This window comes from Sparus aurata, chromosome 24, assembly GCF_900880675.1.
Source record: "Sparus aurata chromosome 24, fSpaAur1.1, whole genome shotgun sequence".
Classification (NCBI taxonomy): Eukaryota; Metazoa; Chordata; class Actinopteri; order Spariformes; family Sparidae; genus Sparus; species Sparus aurata.
The window spans coordinates 21,082,515-21,100,195 of record NC_044210.1 but is presented as its reverse complement, the minus strand read 5'-3'; the positions used below and the strand labels follow the sequence as shown (position 1 = coordinate 21,100,195).

General features: G+C 46.3%; 2 protein-coding genes across 2 annotated transcripts; one reads left to right on the top strand and one right to left on the bottom strand.

Moving 5' to 3' along the window:
• Window positions 1-7,881: 7,881 nt before the first annotated feature.
• On the bottom strand, window positions 7,882-11,688 carry dph3 (diphthamide biosynthesis 3). The gene is made up of 3 exons (XM_030409282.1): window positions 11,472-11,688; window positions 8,779-8,853; window positions 7,882-8,546 (listed from the first exon to the last, which is right to left on the bottom strand). Exons 1-3 carry the CDS (start codon window positions 11,577-11,579, stop codon window positions 8,475-8,477), a joined length of 255 nt encoding a protein of 84 aa, XP_030265142.1. The 5' UTR covers window positions 11,580-11,688; the 3' UTR covers window positions 7,882-8,474.
• Window positions 11,689-12,376: 688 nt separating this feature from the next.
• Window positions 12,377-14,306, top strand: LOC115576684 (putative claudin-24). The gene has a single exon (XM_030409272.1). The coding sequence runs from the start codon at window positions 12,701-12,703 to the stop codon at window positions 13,358-13,360; it is 660 nt and encodes a 219-aa protein (XP_030265132.1). The 5' UTR covers window positions 12,377-12,700; the 3' UTR covers window positions 13,361-14,306.
• The last annotated feature ends 3,375 nt before the right edge of the window (window positions 14,307-17,681 follow it).

Below are 17,681 nucleotides of genomic sequence, written 5' to 3'. Positions count from 1 at the left end.
CAGAGCACGTGACTTTATCCACACGCGGGACACACTGCACATACACACTGCATATATACACTATATACACACTGCATATACACACTGATACATAGTATTTGTACACAGTGATACACAGTATTTGTACACTGTACTGGTACTTTGGCTCTGGTGCAGCATGTAATCTGCAAAGTAACTAGTAACTAAAGTAATCAAATGAAAAGTAGTGAAGTGAACTAAAGTACATCAATCTGCAGTTCTACAGAACATGAAGAGGTTCTAACTAGAACTACATGGTTCTGGTGCCTGAACCCGACCAGGCCACGAGCACAGCTCATCTATCATCTGAAGTTTCAGCGAACACACAACATTTTTCTGCCGACTGGGTTGAAGGTAAAAAAACTGTGAACTCCCAGCATGCATCCTGTTGGTGAGCAGCAGTGAGGCTGCAGGCGAGCGTGACTCCTGCTGCAGCTCATCGCCTGCAAGGCATCATGGGAGGCGGAGGGAGGGAGGGAGGCGACAGGCAGCTGGCCTCAGCCACAGGAGGACGTGATGTGTGAGGAAACTGTCCGTGTTTCAGTGATTATTAATAAAGAAAGCTGATTATTGATTATTGACAGGCTGTAAACTGCTCAAGACTTCACACCAAACTCCACCTGACAAACACTCGATTTCCACGGCACATTTCATCTGGATCCAAACTCTGGACTCTTGTTGATCCTGTTTCAAGAACTATTCTGCTATAAACTGTCTTCCAACACAAACAAACCTCCTTAAATCTAACGTTTTCTCTGTGGGTTTGGTCTGGAGTGGAGATCTGTGTTCTTTGTGAGTTATTACAATATGTTTATGTTTATAAGTGCTCCATGAATCACCTGTTTAATGTCCTGAAACATTTACACAATTAATATGATACCTGAGATCTCCCACCTGTCCACTGGAGGCGGAGTCAGTCACCAGGTGACCACACCTGTGTGAGTCTGAGAGGACACCTGATCTGTGTGAGCTCAGAAACATTATCGGATTCGACTCAACTCCGCGGGGCTTTTACTCTGATAGGTTACAGGAAGCGTTGATTTCTCACCTGGGGACAGAGAGACACACCTGTTGGCTTCCTGATGACCTCACTGACTCCTGCTCACACACTCAGTTAACACAGAGGCTGTTCAGACCCGTATCAGCGACCATCCACTGAACCTCAACCTCACCAGACTCCATTAGCAAATGTAGTGATTCTAAGAGTTGCTTCTGTGTCTAAAGTGCTAAAGTCTTACCTGCCAACATTGATCAGCTGTTTGAACACACTGTTTACACTGATTTCACCATTTACACTCCATTTATGAAAGAAGTAACATGTTATTGATCTAAACATGTCACATGTTACAAAGACACTAAACAGGAACAATATAGGCTCCTTCTTTGTCCCCGTGGAGAAAGTCCCCAGACTCCCTTAACAAATGTGTCAGTTTAGTGAGTTGTTGAGTTGGAGACACTTTATAAACTCTGTGAAACTCTGTCTCTGACTCATTCTGCATTATTTGGACCTTCTTGTTCATTCAGCAAATGTTCTACATGAACTTATTTCTGGCTCTGAGTAGAAACATGGAGTCTGTTTGTCTCAGTGATGGACGAGTTTGTTTCATATAGAGCAGGAAGTGACATCACAGGAGGTCACTCAGACGTTAATGTAGCTGTGAACTGACTGATGATGTCTGACTTGTTTCTTACTTTAAATAATATCCCATGTTTGAGTGCAGGATATGTTGCGTTCATTAATGTGGGAATATGTTTCAGAACAGAATCCCGTCGATGTGGGTTTGTAAGATGGAGGTTGGTCCCCTTCAGACCCGACTTCAGGCCCGGCTGAAGGAAACATGAAGTTTTCTGGGGCACGTTGAGAAAGAAGCTCAACACTATGAAGACAACGCTGAGACGTCCGACCCTGCGTGTGTTCCCTGAAGTGTCCGTGGACTCAGTGAAGGAGAAGACAGTCAACATGGAGCTGCATCTGGAGCGCACAGCTGTCAGCACCTCCAGCCTCAGACCTGGAGCCAGCTGACCCCCCTCAGTCCTCAGACCTGGAGCCAGCTGACCCCCCTCAGTCCTCAGACCTGGAGTCAGCTGACCCCCCTCAGTCCTCAGACCTGGAGTCAGCTGACCCCCCTCAGTCTTCAGACCTGGAGTCAGCTGACCCCCCTCAGTCTTCAGACCTGGAGCCAGCTGACCCCCCTCAGTCCTCAGACCTTCAGTCCTCAGACCTGGAGCCAGCTGACCCCCCTCAGTCCTCAGACCTGGAGCCAGCTGACCCCCCTCAGTCCTCAGACCTGGAGCCAGCTGACCCCCCTCAGTCCTCAGACCTGGAGTCAGCTGACCCCCCTCAGTCTTCAGACCTGGAGCCAGCTGACCCCCCTCAGTCCTCAGACCTTCAGTCCTCAGACCTGGAGCCAGCTGACCCCCCTCAGTCCTCAGACCTGGAGCCAGCTGACCCCCCTCAGTCCTCAGACCTGGAGTCAGCTGACCCCCCTCAGTCCTCAGACCTGGAGTCAGCTGACCCCCCTCAGTCCTCAGACCTGGAGTCAGCTGACCCCCCTCAGTCCTCAGACCTGGAGCCAGCAGCGCTCTGGAGCACAAGTACAAAGGTATTCCTCTGTACTGTGTACAAAGATCAGACAGTCTGACATGACGACGAAAAGCCCAAAATTTAAAATCAGTGTGTTTGTTTGTGTGTGTACGTGTGTACGTGTGTGTGTGCGTGTGTGTTTGTGTGTGAGTGTGTGTGTGTGTGTCTGCAGGCTATAAGACGCTGTCATCTATTTTCACACTAACTCAATCAGATTATTTTAGTTTCAGCCTCCAGAGCAGCACAGCAGGAGCTAACACACACACACACACACACGTATACACATGCACACACACGTATACACATGCACACACACGTATACACACACACACACACGTATACACATGCACACACACACGTATACACACACACACACACGTATACACATGCACACACACACGTATACACACACACACACACACGTATACACATGCACACACACGTATACACATGCACACACACGTATACACACACACACACGTATACACATGCACACACACACACGTATACACATGCACACACACGTATACACATGCACACACACGTATACATCACACACGTATACACATGCACACACACACGTATACACACACACACACACGTATACACATGCACACACACGTATACACATGCACACACACACCTCCTGCTGCTGCTGCTCTCTGATTGGATGGAAGGATGATTGACAGACACTTCTCTGAGCCAGAACTCAGATCCGAACACCTGATTTAAGATCCAGTTTCAGTCACATGTGAACAAACTTCCCATTCACCAGCTCAGATCGGTTCTGACAACTCAAGACAAGAAAGAATTGATCTGAAATGGATCCAAAAAACACCAAGGAGGAGTTCTACACTGACCCACTTCAGTGAGGGGGAGCAGTTCCCGCCCACTGTCTGAGCTCCTCACCAGAGATGGTGGAACCGAAACGGACCCAAGGACACCAGCTCACGGTCTGAAATGGACTTGAGGTGATTGGACGTTGATTGAAGATTTGGACCCAGTTCATGGACCTGGTCAGAGTTGGACCCAGTTCGTGGACCTGGTCAGAGTTGGACCCAGTTCGTGGACCTGGTCAGAGTTGGACCCAGTTCGTGGACCTGGTCAGAGTTGGACCCAGCTCGTGGACCTGGTCAGAGTTGGACCCAGTTCGTGGACCTGGTCAGAGTTGGACCCAGTTCGTGGACCTGGTCAGAGTTGGACCCAGCTCGTGGACCTGGTCAGAGTTGGACCCAGCTCGTGGACCCAGTTCGTGGACCTGGTCAGAGTTGGACCCAGTTCGTGGACCTGGTCAGAGTTGGACCCAGCTCGTGGACCTGGTCAGAGTTGGACCCAGCTCGTGGACCTGGTCAGAGTTGGACCCAGTTCATGGACCTGGTCAGAGTTGGACCCAGCTCGTGGACCTGGTCAGAGTTGGACCCAGTTCATGGACCTGGTCAGAGTTGGACCCAGCTCGTGGACCTGGTCAGAGTTGGACCCAGTTCATGGACCTGGTCAGAGTTGGACCCAGTTCATGGACCTGGTCAGAGTTGGACCCAGCTCGTGGACCTGGTCAGAGTTGGACCCAGTTCGTGGACCTGGTCAGAGTTGGACCCAGCTCGTGGACCTGGTCAGAGTTGGACCCAGCTCGTGGACCTGGTCAGAGTTGGACCCAGCTCGTGGACCTGGTCAGAGTTGGACCCAGTTCGTGGACCTGGTCAGAGTTGGACCCAGCTCGTGGACCTGGTCAGAGTTGGACCCAGCTCGTGGACCTGGTCAGAGTTGGACCCAGCTCGTGGACCTGGTCAGAGTTGGACCCAGCTCGTGGACCTGGTCAGAGTTGGACCCAGTTCGTGGACCTGGTCAGAGTTGGACCCAGCTCGTGGACCTGGTCAGAGTTGGACCCAGTTCGTGGACCTGGTCAGAGTTGGACCCAGCTCGTGGACCTGGTCAGAGTTGGACCCAGTTCATGGACCTGGTCAGAGTTGGACCCAGCTCGTGGACCTGGTCAGAGTTGGACCCAGTTCATGGACCTGGTCAGAGTTGGACCCAGCTTGTGGACCTGGTCAGAGTTGGACCCAGTTCGTGGACCTGGTCAGAGTTGGACCCAGTTCATGGACCTGGTCAGAGTTGGACCCAGCTCGTGGACCTGGTCAGAGTTGGACCCAGTTCGTGGACCTGGTCAGAGTTGGACCCAGCTCGTGGACCTGGTCAGAGTTGGACCCAGTTCGTGGACCTGGTCAGAGTTGGACCCAGTTCGTGGACCTGGTCAGAGTTGGACCCAGCTTGTGGACCTGGTCAGAGTTGGACCCAGCTCGTGGACCTGGTCAGAGTTGGACCCAGCTCGTGGACCTGGTCAGAGTTGGACCCAGCTCGTGGACCTGGTCAGAGTTGGACCCAGTTCGTGGACCTGGTCAGAGTTGGACCCAGTTCGTGGACCTGGTCAGAGTTGGACCCAGCTCGTGGACCTGGTCAGAGTTGGACCCAGTTCGTGGACCTGGTCAGAGTTGGACCCAGCTCGTGGACCTGGTCAGAGTTTGGAGTTGTGCTGGTTCCTTCCTGTCTCTGTGTTTGTGGCTCATAATGACAGGATTGGGTTTCAGTGTGTTATTGGATCTTTGGACCTCGGTGACTTCACCCCGGCAGAAACATCCTGAGGATCACGTTTCCTGTGACATCACCTCCTGACAGTCAGAGCCGAGGCTTCAGACCCTGAAGCAGATTTTCCAGCTGTGGTGTGATCCAGATGTTTGGGCCTCAGGACGAGTCCATGAATCCGGTTCTGTCTCTGTCGGCGGTTTGATCTTGTTTTCTTCGTTCAGTTGAAATAAGACTGAAGCTGGTTCACAGAATCTCGTCCTGTTGAGTTCTGACACTTCTGAATAAAAACATCTTAAAGAAACTGAAGTTTCAGAACCATGAACAGAATCATGTTGATGTTCTGTTTGTTATGTTCCACTTTACTGTTACCGTAACAATGTTGATCACAACGACTTCATTCTTAAATCATCTGAGAAATAAACAGAAATATTATTAAGAAGAGAAAAAAAAGTCTTGTTTTAGTTTTTGTTGATCGTTTTACGTCATCACTGTTTCAAAATAAAAGAAGTTCTTCTGAACATTATATTATCATGTATATTTATCTGATATCACACTTTTCTGGACCTGGTCTGAGTTTGACCCAGTTCTTTGGTCATATAAAAACCTTTTTAAAGTATCAGAACTGTGCTTGGGAAGACTTTGATTGACAGATGGGTTCTTCTGGATGTGTTCTGACTCAAACTGCTCCTGGGTCGGTGCAGATGAAATTAAATGATCTGATCCAGAGTTCATGACCTGAACATCTGGTCTGCCGCGCTCCAGATGTTCCTCCTGGGCCTCCGTAGTCTGCTCAGGCCCGGGGGCCCATCTGTCAGCTCTGACAGCACAACAAGCATTAGTGAGGATTTTCACAATAAAAGCTGAAGTCAGAGTGAGTGTGAAGGTCAGGAGGACTGCAGCGTCCCTCAGGCTTCATCATCATCATCATCATTATCATCATCATCATCATCGTTGTCTAAATACAGATGTTCTGTTTGTCGCCAGCTGAGGCGCCGCTCGTCACCGTCAGTCTCAACAGGAAGTGTGAAAACCTCAAGTGTGATCTTCCTGCAGGCCAATCAGAGAGCAGCGCCGTCCTTCACTGACTCTGACCTCCTTTTTAACAGCTGCCATCAGGAGCTATTAAACAGGAGGAGGAGGAAGATATAGCTATAATAAAGATAATAATAATACCTTCAGATTATTAATCTTTGATACACATTTGGAGCAGCAGAATGAAACTTGATGACTTTTTGACAAACTGTTTATTTACACTGATGTGTCAGTCAGAACATCAGCTGTTCCCCAGCAGGAACCTTTAATTGGATCAGTGGTGTGAAAGTTCTCCCTGCAGCCAGACGGACTCACTTCCTGTCTCCACACGTCCTCTGTGATTAAATACCCTGCTGTGATTGGACGATGAGCGGTTTAGTTTGAACATCACAAACTTGTCTGTCAGAGCTGATGCAGCTGTGAGATGCACCTGAACAGGTGATCATCTGAGTGTGTCAGGTACCAGTTATCAGGTAGAAACAGAGGAGAACAGAGCCAGCACCGACTCGGACTCATTCTTCTTGTACAGTCAGCAAATGTTCTGTCTTTGTGTGGAGACATGGAGGCTGTTTGTCTCAGTGATGGACGGGTTTGTTTCATACAGAGCAGGAAGTGACATCACAGGTGGTCACTCACGTTAATGTAGCTGAACACTGATTGGTCATCTCTCAGGAATGATCAGCCTCACTGTGAGGCTCGCCCATGTGAACTGGATCCAGAATCAAAGTTCATGAGGTGGATTCTGGACCCGGAGACGTCCTCCGGCCACGTTTGGTGGAAATCTCTTCAGTTTTATTTAGAAATCAAAGACAGAACTTGAGACTTTAAAGCAAAATGTGACTTTATTAAAACAGTTGTCACAATATTTGGATGAAAGATTGTAATTTTGCAAAAGAGTTGTTTTAAAGACACAGTGAACATTCAACACAACAACAGTCACATAACACACAAACAGACACACAGTGAACACACAGTGAACACACACATCGACTGGACTTGTGAGTTACAGCATTATTCTGCTGGAATTGGAGGACGTTGCCGCCCTCTGCTGGTGAATAGAAGCCACAGCTGTTGTGCATCCAGTGAGCTCGTATCAGTGTTCAGTCTGTTTATATCTCATCTGTTACACTTCACTGCACAGATTTCAGTTTGTCATCCTGGAATCACATGCAGGAAATATTCCGTGTTGTTCTGAGGCGGCACGATCACTGACATCTTTAACTCAGTAGGATCTTTTATTAATGCTGCCTGTTTTATTTCTACGTCTCGTCTGTTTTATCATCTGCAGGATTATTTTAACATACAAACATTCAGTTTGTATCCCGTCAGAGCTCAAACCTTTAGTCTATGCTGACATGGTTCAACAGCAGCTCTGACTTCAGTCCGGGCCGAACCGGGAGACGTTCAGGATCATGGACAGATGTTTCAGGACATCTGTCCACAGAGCGCTGGCGACTTCAAGGACTACCTGATGTATTCAGACTGTAAACCTCATAGATCACAGATTTATCATTAACGGTATAAAGAACTTGAAAATCTGAGCTGGCTTCGATCCTTGAGGACATTAACTCAAGCACTTTCAAGGATTTCCACCACCTGTAAGGACCCAAATAAAATCTAACAGATAAATTAACGTTTGAATAAATTAAATAAGGAAATGAAACAACTGGAGGCTGTTCAGTGTTTTAATTTGGTTCCAATAAGCTCAAACATTCACAATAAAATATAAGTTAATAATCTAATGAGACATATTTACAGCTCGTCTGTCAGACGCTCAGGTTTCCCAGCAGCACACAAACGCATCATCTTGGGAAAACATAATTTCACTGAAATCGATTAAAAAAACAGACCTGATGCATTCTTATAGTTCAGACTGAAACAAAGACAAAAGTTTGTTTCTGCTAAAAGAGTTAAAAACCACAGAAAAAGATGACGACGAAGAAGAAGAAGCAGCAGAAGAAGCAGAAGAAAGAAGAAGAAGAAGAAGCAGAAGAAGAAGCAGTAGCAGAAGATGATGCAGCAGAAGAAGATGCAGCAGCAGAAGAAGAAGAAGAAGAAGCAGAAGAAGAAGCAGAAGCAGCAGAAGAAGAAGAAGAAGAAGAAGCAGAAGCAGCAGAAGAAGAAGAAGAAGAAGAAGAAGCAGAAGCAGCAGAAGAAGAAGAAGAAGAAGAAGAAGCAGAAGCAGCAGAAGAAGCAGCAGCAGCAGTCAAACTGAACAGTGCGTCTGAAGCGGGTTTAAAGGAGCAGTCCGTGCTGCAGGCTAGGACTGAAGCAGCTCCACTTTGGTTTCTGATGACGGAGCTTCGATGATTTCTCCACACATGAACGACTCCTGAAACACACAACAACACTTCCTGTTGTTAAACCTGAGCTGGAGGGTCAGAGGTGGACTGAGACGGGCCTTCACCTCACCAAGGTGCAGGTGGTGTAACGGACCGGTACATCAGTCACAACCCCAGATCAATATGATACTGAAGAGATGACTGCTGGTACGATTTGTGATCAGTAATCACCAGTCATGTGGACATAATGATCAATAATCAATAATCATCATGTCTTCTCACCTTATCATAGACGACTTTAACGATGAGCGAGCAGCTCGGACACGTCGCCACCTCCTCGCCGTTCTCCAGATCCTCCTGAAAACACCATCAGACACCATCAGCACAGGCAGGGGGACACCAGAGTCATCTAAAGTAACCTAGAGTAATCTGAAGTAATCTAGAGTAATCTTAAATAAACTCAAGTAATGTAAAGCAATCTAGAGTAATCTAAAATAAAGTTGAGTAATCTGAAGTAATCTAGAGTAGATTAATCTACTAATCTAATCTCATTGATCACTGTGTTCGATTAAAAACATCTCCTGGTCACTGTTAATACACCACAGAACAAGGAGAACGTACAATGACATCTATCTATAAAAGCACAGAATCTCTGTCTGTGTGTGTGTATGTGTATGTGTGTGTGTGTGTGTTCCTCAAATATCTCTGCAGATCAGGATCAGACAGACCTGAGAGTTTCAACATGGCTGCTGCGTGGTTCAGTGGTGTGCTATTTCGCATTTGTTTGGACTGCAATGATACCGTTAATAAATTATTTCATAAATGCTTTACAAATTCCACGAGCATAGTCCACCGGAGCCACCACAGTCACGCGCGCACCAGAGCCAATCACTGCAGAGCCCACCGCGACCCCCCACCTTAAAAAACAAGCAGATTTATACCTGCAGCAGCGCGAGCTGGACCGGGATTTTGCCGGCGGTTCGGTCCCGTTCTGTTCTGTTCTGTGCATCTAAACTGACTGTTGTGGATTAATGAGACTAAAAGAGTCTGGGCCGAGTCTGTTCGGGTCTGAGGAGATCCGGAGACACGCAGACAACGAAGTGGAATCGGAATCTGTGGATGTTCGTGTGTAGCTAGCTGCTAGCCACACGGCCCACCTCCCGAGGCGACGGACCGGAAGCATCGGCACGTCCAAAACCGGACCTAGGGTAAATAATGTCCACCACGCTTTTTCGCGAACATCGCCGTCACGTTTGCTTTGTGTCTGGTGCAGGAAGAAACGGTGAAAACAGGCTTTTGTCACGAAAGTGTCCAAGCAGCAAGTTTGGTTGTTGAGGAACAGGAAGTTGTGGGAGGGACCTAGGCAAATGATTGACAGGCAACGACGGTCGGTGTGTGTGAGAGTTGAGAGATTTGTGACATTTAGCGTGTTTGGAGTGTGTAGTTAGTGTGTTATGTAGTGTTTGGTGTAGTGTGTTTAGTGAGTAGTGGAGTCGGTTTTTTGTTTAATGAGTCAGAATAATGAGGAGAAGCTGAATGTGGAGCAGGCAGTGCAGCTCTTCATTCAGCTGGAAGGAGCTCAGGCAGACCTGAGCATTGCCTGCATTTAAATGTAAATAGTTACATATAACTTTGTACATTTTTTAAATGTATGCACAAATTTAGATATAATGCAAATATAAATTGTTGTTTAAGTAAAAAAAAAAAAAAAAAAATGGTTTGTTAAACATATTTGTGGTTTTCACAGTAAAAAAAATCTAACTTTTTCTACTCGGATTTCATGTTTTTTTGTGATTTTAGGTCCATTGTGTTAATACAGTATGTCAAAATAAAAAAAATAACTGTACAGTCACACATGTGAGGTTAGGAAGGAGAATAGGAAGACAAGAGGGTTGACAACAATGTTCACTTTGGACGACTTGAGGCTTGAACTCACAACTTCTGGAACCAAAGGCTGTCATCTTTCGCTCTGAGCTAATTGGCAAGTGGCATTATAACAGTGGCTTGACAAATTGATTAAGCCATTCACTGTTGTGCAGGCAGATTTGAAACCACTGTAAAAAATTCAGTTATCAAGACAAAAATCTGAAAATACACATATTGCAGCATGGAGATGTTGGTAATTTGTTTTTAGAAATGATTAATTTGCTCCATAAGTGAATAACTAATGTTTAAAAATGCTGCTTGCATTGACTGCAATTATTCACATGAGAGTAGAATTCAAAATGTTCTCAAAAATTCAGTTTTTTAGGTAAAATTCTGATATTTGCCAAACTTCATCAACCATGACTCCAAAATATTCTCAATTATTTTCAGGAAGATTGAAAATGTATTTAGCAAGAATTTGATAGTATATGTTTACAGTTTACATGTTTACAACAAAACATTTTGATGCACTGTAGGCTTAATTTTTGATAAATCAAAAATCCGAGAAACAAGTTTTGTGGATGACGGTCTGAAGATGCTCTCTAGCAAGTTTGGTGACAATTGAGCAAAAATTGTGGGAGGAGATAGTTTTTTTCAAAACCTGTAAGACTTATAAAAACTGAGTGATTGACTTCATAATTTGTAATGAGTTTAAGTGGACTAAAGTTTCAGCAGTATTGGGGCTACAGTTTGGTGAAAGTTTCAAAACTGTAGCATGTACTGTTGATTTTGTAGGTATTTTTTTTATTTAAACGCCCCCCCCCCAGGAGGAATATTTCCATGTCCTTGGAATTAAGTAAATCTGGCATGGGGCCGGACATTTCTGTCAAGTTTGGTGAGTTTTCGCCCATGGGAAGTATGACTTCCTCGGAAGAAAGAAAGAAAGACAGAAATAAAGAATTCCTAGGAAAATCAGCTGATTCACGTCTGCTGTTCTGACACAAGTGACGCTGTTCTGTAATTCATATCAGGTAAATGAGGTAATCCTCCGGCACACGACAGGAGTCAGCTAGCTGTTAGCTGTTAGCCGTTAGCCTGCAGTCACTTACTTTAGTTATGGCGAACTTGTCTCCGCAGGGACACGGGAAGTAATACGTCTCCGTGTCCTCGTCATATTCAAAGTCTTCGATCTCTATTTCGTCGTGAAACACCGACATCTTCTCCAAAAACCCAAACAAACACAAATCAGCTCAACATCTGTGAAAACGTGTCTGTGGCGCGTAGTGATGACGCGTACGCTGTGGTCTCAGGGATGTGACGTAACTCATGTGTTCGGCTTGTAAGTCGCGCTGTTGTCCAGCAGATGGCGCCATTTGGTCGCGATCTAACACGTCACTGTAAAGACAGGACGCCTTAAATTCAGTGGTTTTTGAAAGGAGTTTGGTTTGAGCCCATTACAACAGTTTAACCAGAGTTAATCAAATACACCAGGAACAAAACTCCATTTAAAAATGTAGAAGTTAAACGTTGTCATTCTCTGGAGACGTCGACAGAAGTCTTCACATACACAGACACCAAACTTCATTCTTTATCAACCATCCAGTGCTGTTTGATAATTGATCCAAACACTTTCCTCCATCACATGTCAGGCTGCAGGTTAAAGCCTCTGATGGGTGAATGAACAGGATTTTAATCTTGAATTAAATATATAGATATTTGTAGATAATAAAGTTGTGTTGAATCAGAAACAGATATTGTCGTTGTGACACCTGAACAATAAAGTTGTGTTGACTGTGTGTTGCCTGGATGTAAAGGTTAAACTCTTCCTGTTTGTCCAGAACAAAGCCCAGCAGACGTGGTGTAAACCCGTCTGTGTTTATTGGGTTTGCCCGGTGACACGGCGGGTGGCGGGGCCCCTGTGGGGCGAGGGGGCGGGGCCTCTGCGGGGGCCGGGGGCCACACAAAGCAGGGAAGCAGCGCGAGTGATGCCATTAACTTCAAACAGAGAGATGTGTGCATTGATAACATCCTGTCTGCGTTTCAACGACATCCTGCGTGCAGGCGACCTCGCTGAATGATGCTGTTGTCTCAGCGCCGGCCAATCACTGGCTCCGGTTGAGTGCGGGGGGGGGCGGGCCGAGGCCTGGCAGGGACACAGGTCTCCTCTCAAAGCGCTGGATGTATGAAGGGTTTCCTCTGGTGCTGCCAGCCCGCTCAGGATATTCCCTGGAAGGAGTCATGTCCCGGTGAGGAGCCCTCCCCCCGTTAGGGAGGCAGGGAGGTAAAGAGTGGGAGCACCAGGAGACCCGTGGATCCAGAGACTGTGAGCGGCGCCATCATGGACCCAAGTACCCACGCTCTGGAGCTGTCGGGGGTGTTTTTGGCGGTGGCGGCCTGGCTCTGCTCGCTGTCCACCACCCTGATGTCCACCTGGCTGACCCTGTCCACCGACCTGCTGCCCACAGAGAGCTACGAGCTGGGCCTGTGGGAGACCTGCGTGGTCCAGGACCACGGGGCGCTCGAGTGCCGGCCCTACGACAGCCTCCTGGGCCTGCCGCCGGACATCAAGCTGGCCCGGATCCTCATGTGCGTGACAGTGGCCACCGGGCTGCTGGGACTCCTGCTGGCCATCCCCGGCATGCACATGGTCAACAGCTGCCAGGACCAGCGCTGCAAGAGGGCCATGAAGACAGCAGGGGGGGCGCTGAGCCTGGCAGCCGGGGTCCTGGGGCTCATCCCGGTCTCCTACATCGCCCACCTGACGGTGCTGCGCTTCTTCGACGAGTCGTTGCCGGAGGTGGTGCCGCGCTGGGAGTTCGGGGACGCTCTGTTCTGCGGCTGGACGGCCGGAGTTCTTCACCTGACGGCCGGAAGTCTGCTGCTGACTTCCTGTTTGTGTGTGCAGACGGAAAACTGTCAGGCACCTGTCGCCCCCATCCCGCTGGTGAGGGTGCACCCTGGACCGGCCCCCTTCAGGACCAGGTCTGAGTACGTCTGAGACGGGGGGCTGACTCAGAGCCTGTTTCCACATGTTGTTTAATTCTGTCCAGTGAGTCGGTCGGTCGGTCTGGTGAGTTCTGCTGCTCCCAAGTCCAAAAGTTACAAAAGACAGTGTGTTTGCAATGAAACAGGCTTTTTTCTGTGTGAAGTTCTGAATCAGAGTTTTACTTCAGACTTTGTGTCTCCCATTCAGAACCACATGAAGACACTGAGCCTTTTTAATAAGCTGTATACTCGTTTCCTAAAACTCAGACTTTTCAGGATTTGTGTTTCTGAACAGTTTCACCTGAAATAAATCGGCTTGTTTTCTGTATGAAGTTCTGAATCAGAGTTTTAAATAGAAATTAGAAAATATAACAAAACTGGATTTGAAGATCCTTATTTAATAAACTCTAAATCTTGTTGATCTGGATGAAGAGAAAAAGAATGTGAAGCTGAATCGTTGGTTTGTTTTCTCAGAAGATTTAAAGAACATTTCCTCTGGTTCAGAACTTCACTGAGAAAAGAACATTTTCACTGAAGTTCTCTCGCTGACTGTTACTTTTAGACTCTGGAGCAGTAAAACAAATAAAAACATCATTTCCCAGAATCCATCTTGACAGTTTATTGTCGTTGGACACTTGGAGACTTTCAGCCTCCTGACGTCACTTTCAATCATTCAGCTTTTCAGTGTTTAAATCCAAAGAGACAAACGTGCTGCTGCTTCCTGTTCTGTCTGCAGGAGACGACCCGACTGTAATCCACTTCTGGTTCTGGACACAAACCAGCATCACTCTTGTTTTGTACTAAGTTGATGTTTGAGCAGCTTTACAACAGACATGATGTGTTTAATGTTCAGAGAGATGATGTGAAACCACTTTGTGTTCAATCAGACGCAGCAGAGCGATGATGTAACGTTTGAGATTCTCCTCAGCAGGTGATTGTAAAGACAAGCAGAATAAAAATGCATGAAAACAAAGTGAAGTCTGGTTGTTTTTTGGTGATTGATCCTCATTATTAATGATGCTTCAAACGTCGCTCTGCTCGCCGGTCGTATGTTAACAGCGTGGAACAGGATTGTCGTGCAGGCGACTCACCTCCACCGCTCACATCTGCACCCTACGTCCCGTCTGATTGGCTGCTCGGAGCTCTTCCCTGGATAAATAAAGGCTGAGAGCTTCCTTTGTTCTGCTCCACAATACACTCATTATAACCCCCCCACACCACCACCAGCACCACCATAATCTGACTATCTGCCTCCATCCAGCAGCTGGAGCCACATCAGTCCACCATGGTAACCACGGAGATGGAGCTCCGCCCCCTCTGACGGCTTATAAATAAGAACTGAACTTGAATCAGTAAGAATTGATATAAAAGAGTAGTTACAGTAAAAATCTACGAGCTGTAACTGAACAGAATCACAGTAACAATAAAGATGATGATCCACATTGACCCTGCAGGCTGGTGCTGATTCTGAAGCGGTCCTGTAATGTCTGCTTTTCTGACGGATCATAACTATTTGTCTTCTTCTGTGGTTCTGCCAACAGGAAATGTTTCCTTGTGCTGTCAATGCGGCTGTACATAAAATCTAATCAGGTCCTGGCAGCGATGCATTAACTTACCGTACCACAAACAGAACCGCCCACCAGCTTCTCCCTAATCGCTCTTTTCCTTCTTGGGACAATAGAGCGGACCCATTCAGAACAGACAGGAAGCGGACCACCTCAGCTCGCCGTGCCAACACTGACAGACCTGCAGAGAACATCAACCGCCTGCAGCTGTACTCAGAAATATTCCTCCTGCTTGTCGATCACCAATCAGAGGACAGATAACCCGACTTCACCCAGTTCAGAGGGTCGTTGTTCTCACAACACTTCGGTTCCCTTTGATGGGACTAAATGTGTTCCTGCTTCGTAATGACGAGTAATAACATGAAGCTCACAGTCGATGGCCCTGGAGTCGCCATCTTGGCAGCGCCAACACCAACACAGTCGCTCGTTAGTCCAAAACACCGGAGTCCGTCCCTCCCCTCCCGTCTGTCAGTCCAGTTTACCACACAGAGACAAAGACTCAGAATCTCCACAGACACCAAGACAGGTGAAGATCAGTGATGACAGCTACCTGTCACTCAAAGAGGCCACGCCCCTAATGATGCATAACATTAAGCCTTGATGTAATTTAGAGCAGTATGTTGTATAAAAGTTCTGGTGAAGTTCTGATGGGGGCTGGATGGAGTAAAGTGGTACGTTACAGTGAAACACTGTAGTTCGGACCCAGAAACATACATTCAATTACAGTTTTTCTCGATTGTTTACACACATTTTCTGAAAGCATGCCTCATGCTCTCAGAACTCTACACACAAATCAAAAATCACACACACACAACGGGCAAAACCCTCAATTCTCCTGCAAAATTAAACTTTACATTCAAAACAATGTTATTTCTTCTCAAAATGGTATTTTGTTTTCAAATGACACACAAACCATCAAATGAATAGACAGTTATAAGAACCAGCTGAACACTGATGTGCTCAGTGTAAAACACTATGATGAATGGAAAACACTTCTTCTTCATTCATCATAATGACTTAGGCCTTTTTTGTTCAGTTACACTTACTACAGTCAGTACATACAGAAGTGTGATGTAAAATATTTGAGAATATTGTTTTTATACTCAGAACACACAAATACACGGTAACAGATATATTTTATTTTTCCCACAAAAACAATGTACACAGTGTACATCTCAACCAACACAAAGTGCATATACAACAATATACGGTCTACCTACAAAACAACAGAAGAATTTACTGTACACAGTTACAGTAAAAAACAAACAAACAAACAAACAAACAAACTGTGCAGCATGCTCTCCTCTGTTTCTGTCTGGCCACAGCACCTCATCCACATCACACGCAATGTTTTCCCGGCCAAGCAGCAAGAGAAACATCACCTAGCACGGTGAATCCAGCCATGAAAAGCACCAACTGCTATATATCCACAGGCATCTTCCATAGCTTGGAGAAGGGGTATACACATTTGTGGATTTGTGGATTTCGGTCATACACTTTACAAAAAATTCTCAATAGGATTGAGGAATGGAGAATATGGAGGGAGGTAAAGCGTGGTTGGGCAGTGAACCAGTTACCAACCAGAGCAGCCCAGTGGAAACTTACGTTGTCCCAAATGACAACGTACCTGAGCTGCTCTGGTGGAATGAGTGTGTTGTGAAGGTGTCCAGGTGTTTGCCCATGTGATGAGTCAGTGTGCATAGTAGGACAATTCACTTTAGAATTTTGAATGACAGAGTTTTCTTTGTGAAAGCAAGAGATTTTCTTTATGAAAATTGTGCCAAATGCAGAGAATTGTGTGTAGTGTTTTGAAAAAAGTGTGTTTTAGAACTGCAGTTTGAGTGTAAAGCAGGAATTGTGCTTGTAGTTTAGCAGAACTGGTTCAGGATGCTGCTGCATCAGTTACATGTTGTGGTCATTGTGTCTCAAGTACCAGTTTCTGTGTGTAAACAATTGAGAAAAACTGTAACATGTTGCTAATAGGCTGAAAACAGGCTAACAGGCTAACAGGCTAACAGGTTGGGTTATCATGAAAACACAAACATTGCTGTGATATTACAGTAAGTTACTGTACATGTGTTCATTTACAGTAACTCCAGATTATCTTACAGTATCAACATGATAGTTCACATCATAACACCGTATTTTCACAGCAATGTGTCTGAGTTTATTGTGATTTTAATCTTTATCAGCGTTTAATAATGACGGTAGTAATTTGACGGTGATGTTGTTGTACAGCGAACATCAGTGAGACAGTGAACTGAAGAGACGGACTCGAGACCTTAACGAGCTTCATTAACTGAAGTCAGGTTCTGTGTTCTGTCTAAATGTTCCCACACTGGGTCACAACAGGCCGCTCCGCGTGGAACAGCTCATTAAAACCGCTGCCAGTGAAACAGGAAGGAAATAAATCAAAGCTGATCTCCAGCAGAGCCTCGCCATCCAAGAGAAACAGCTCCGAGAACAAAAATAAAGTCGTTAATTACACCAAGTCAGAAAACGTTTTATCTTCACGGCTCAGGAGCCACGAAGGCGAGTCGCCATCACAGCAGGTCGAACGCTGTGGACGATCAGTAATCACATCAGGACACACTGATGAGTTACTGAACATCGACGATTCGACGATGAAGATTCAGTCAACACACACTCAGAAAATCACTTTGGACGAGTGTGTGTGTGTGTGTGTGTGTGTGTGTGTGCGTGTGTGTGACATTGTTCCCTGGGAAGCAGCGTGTGGACCAGAGCTCCCAGTATTGTAACAGTCGGGAA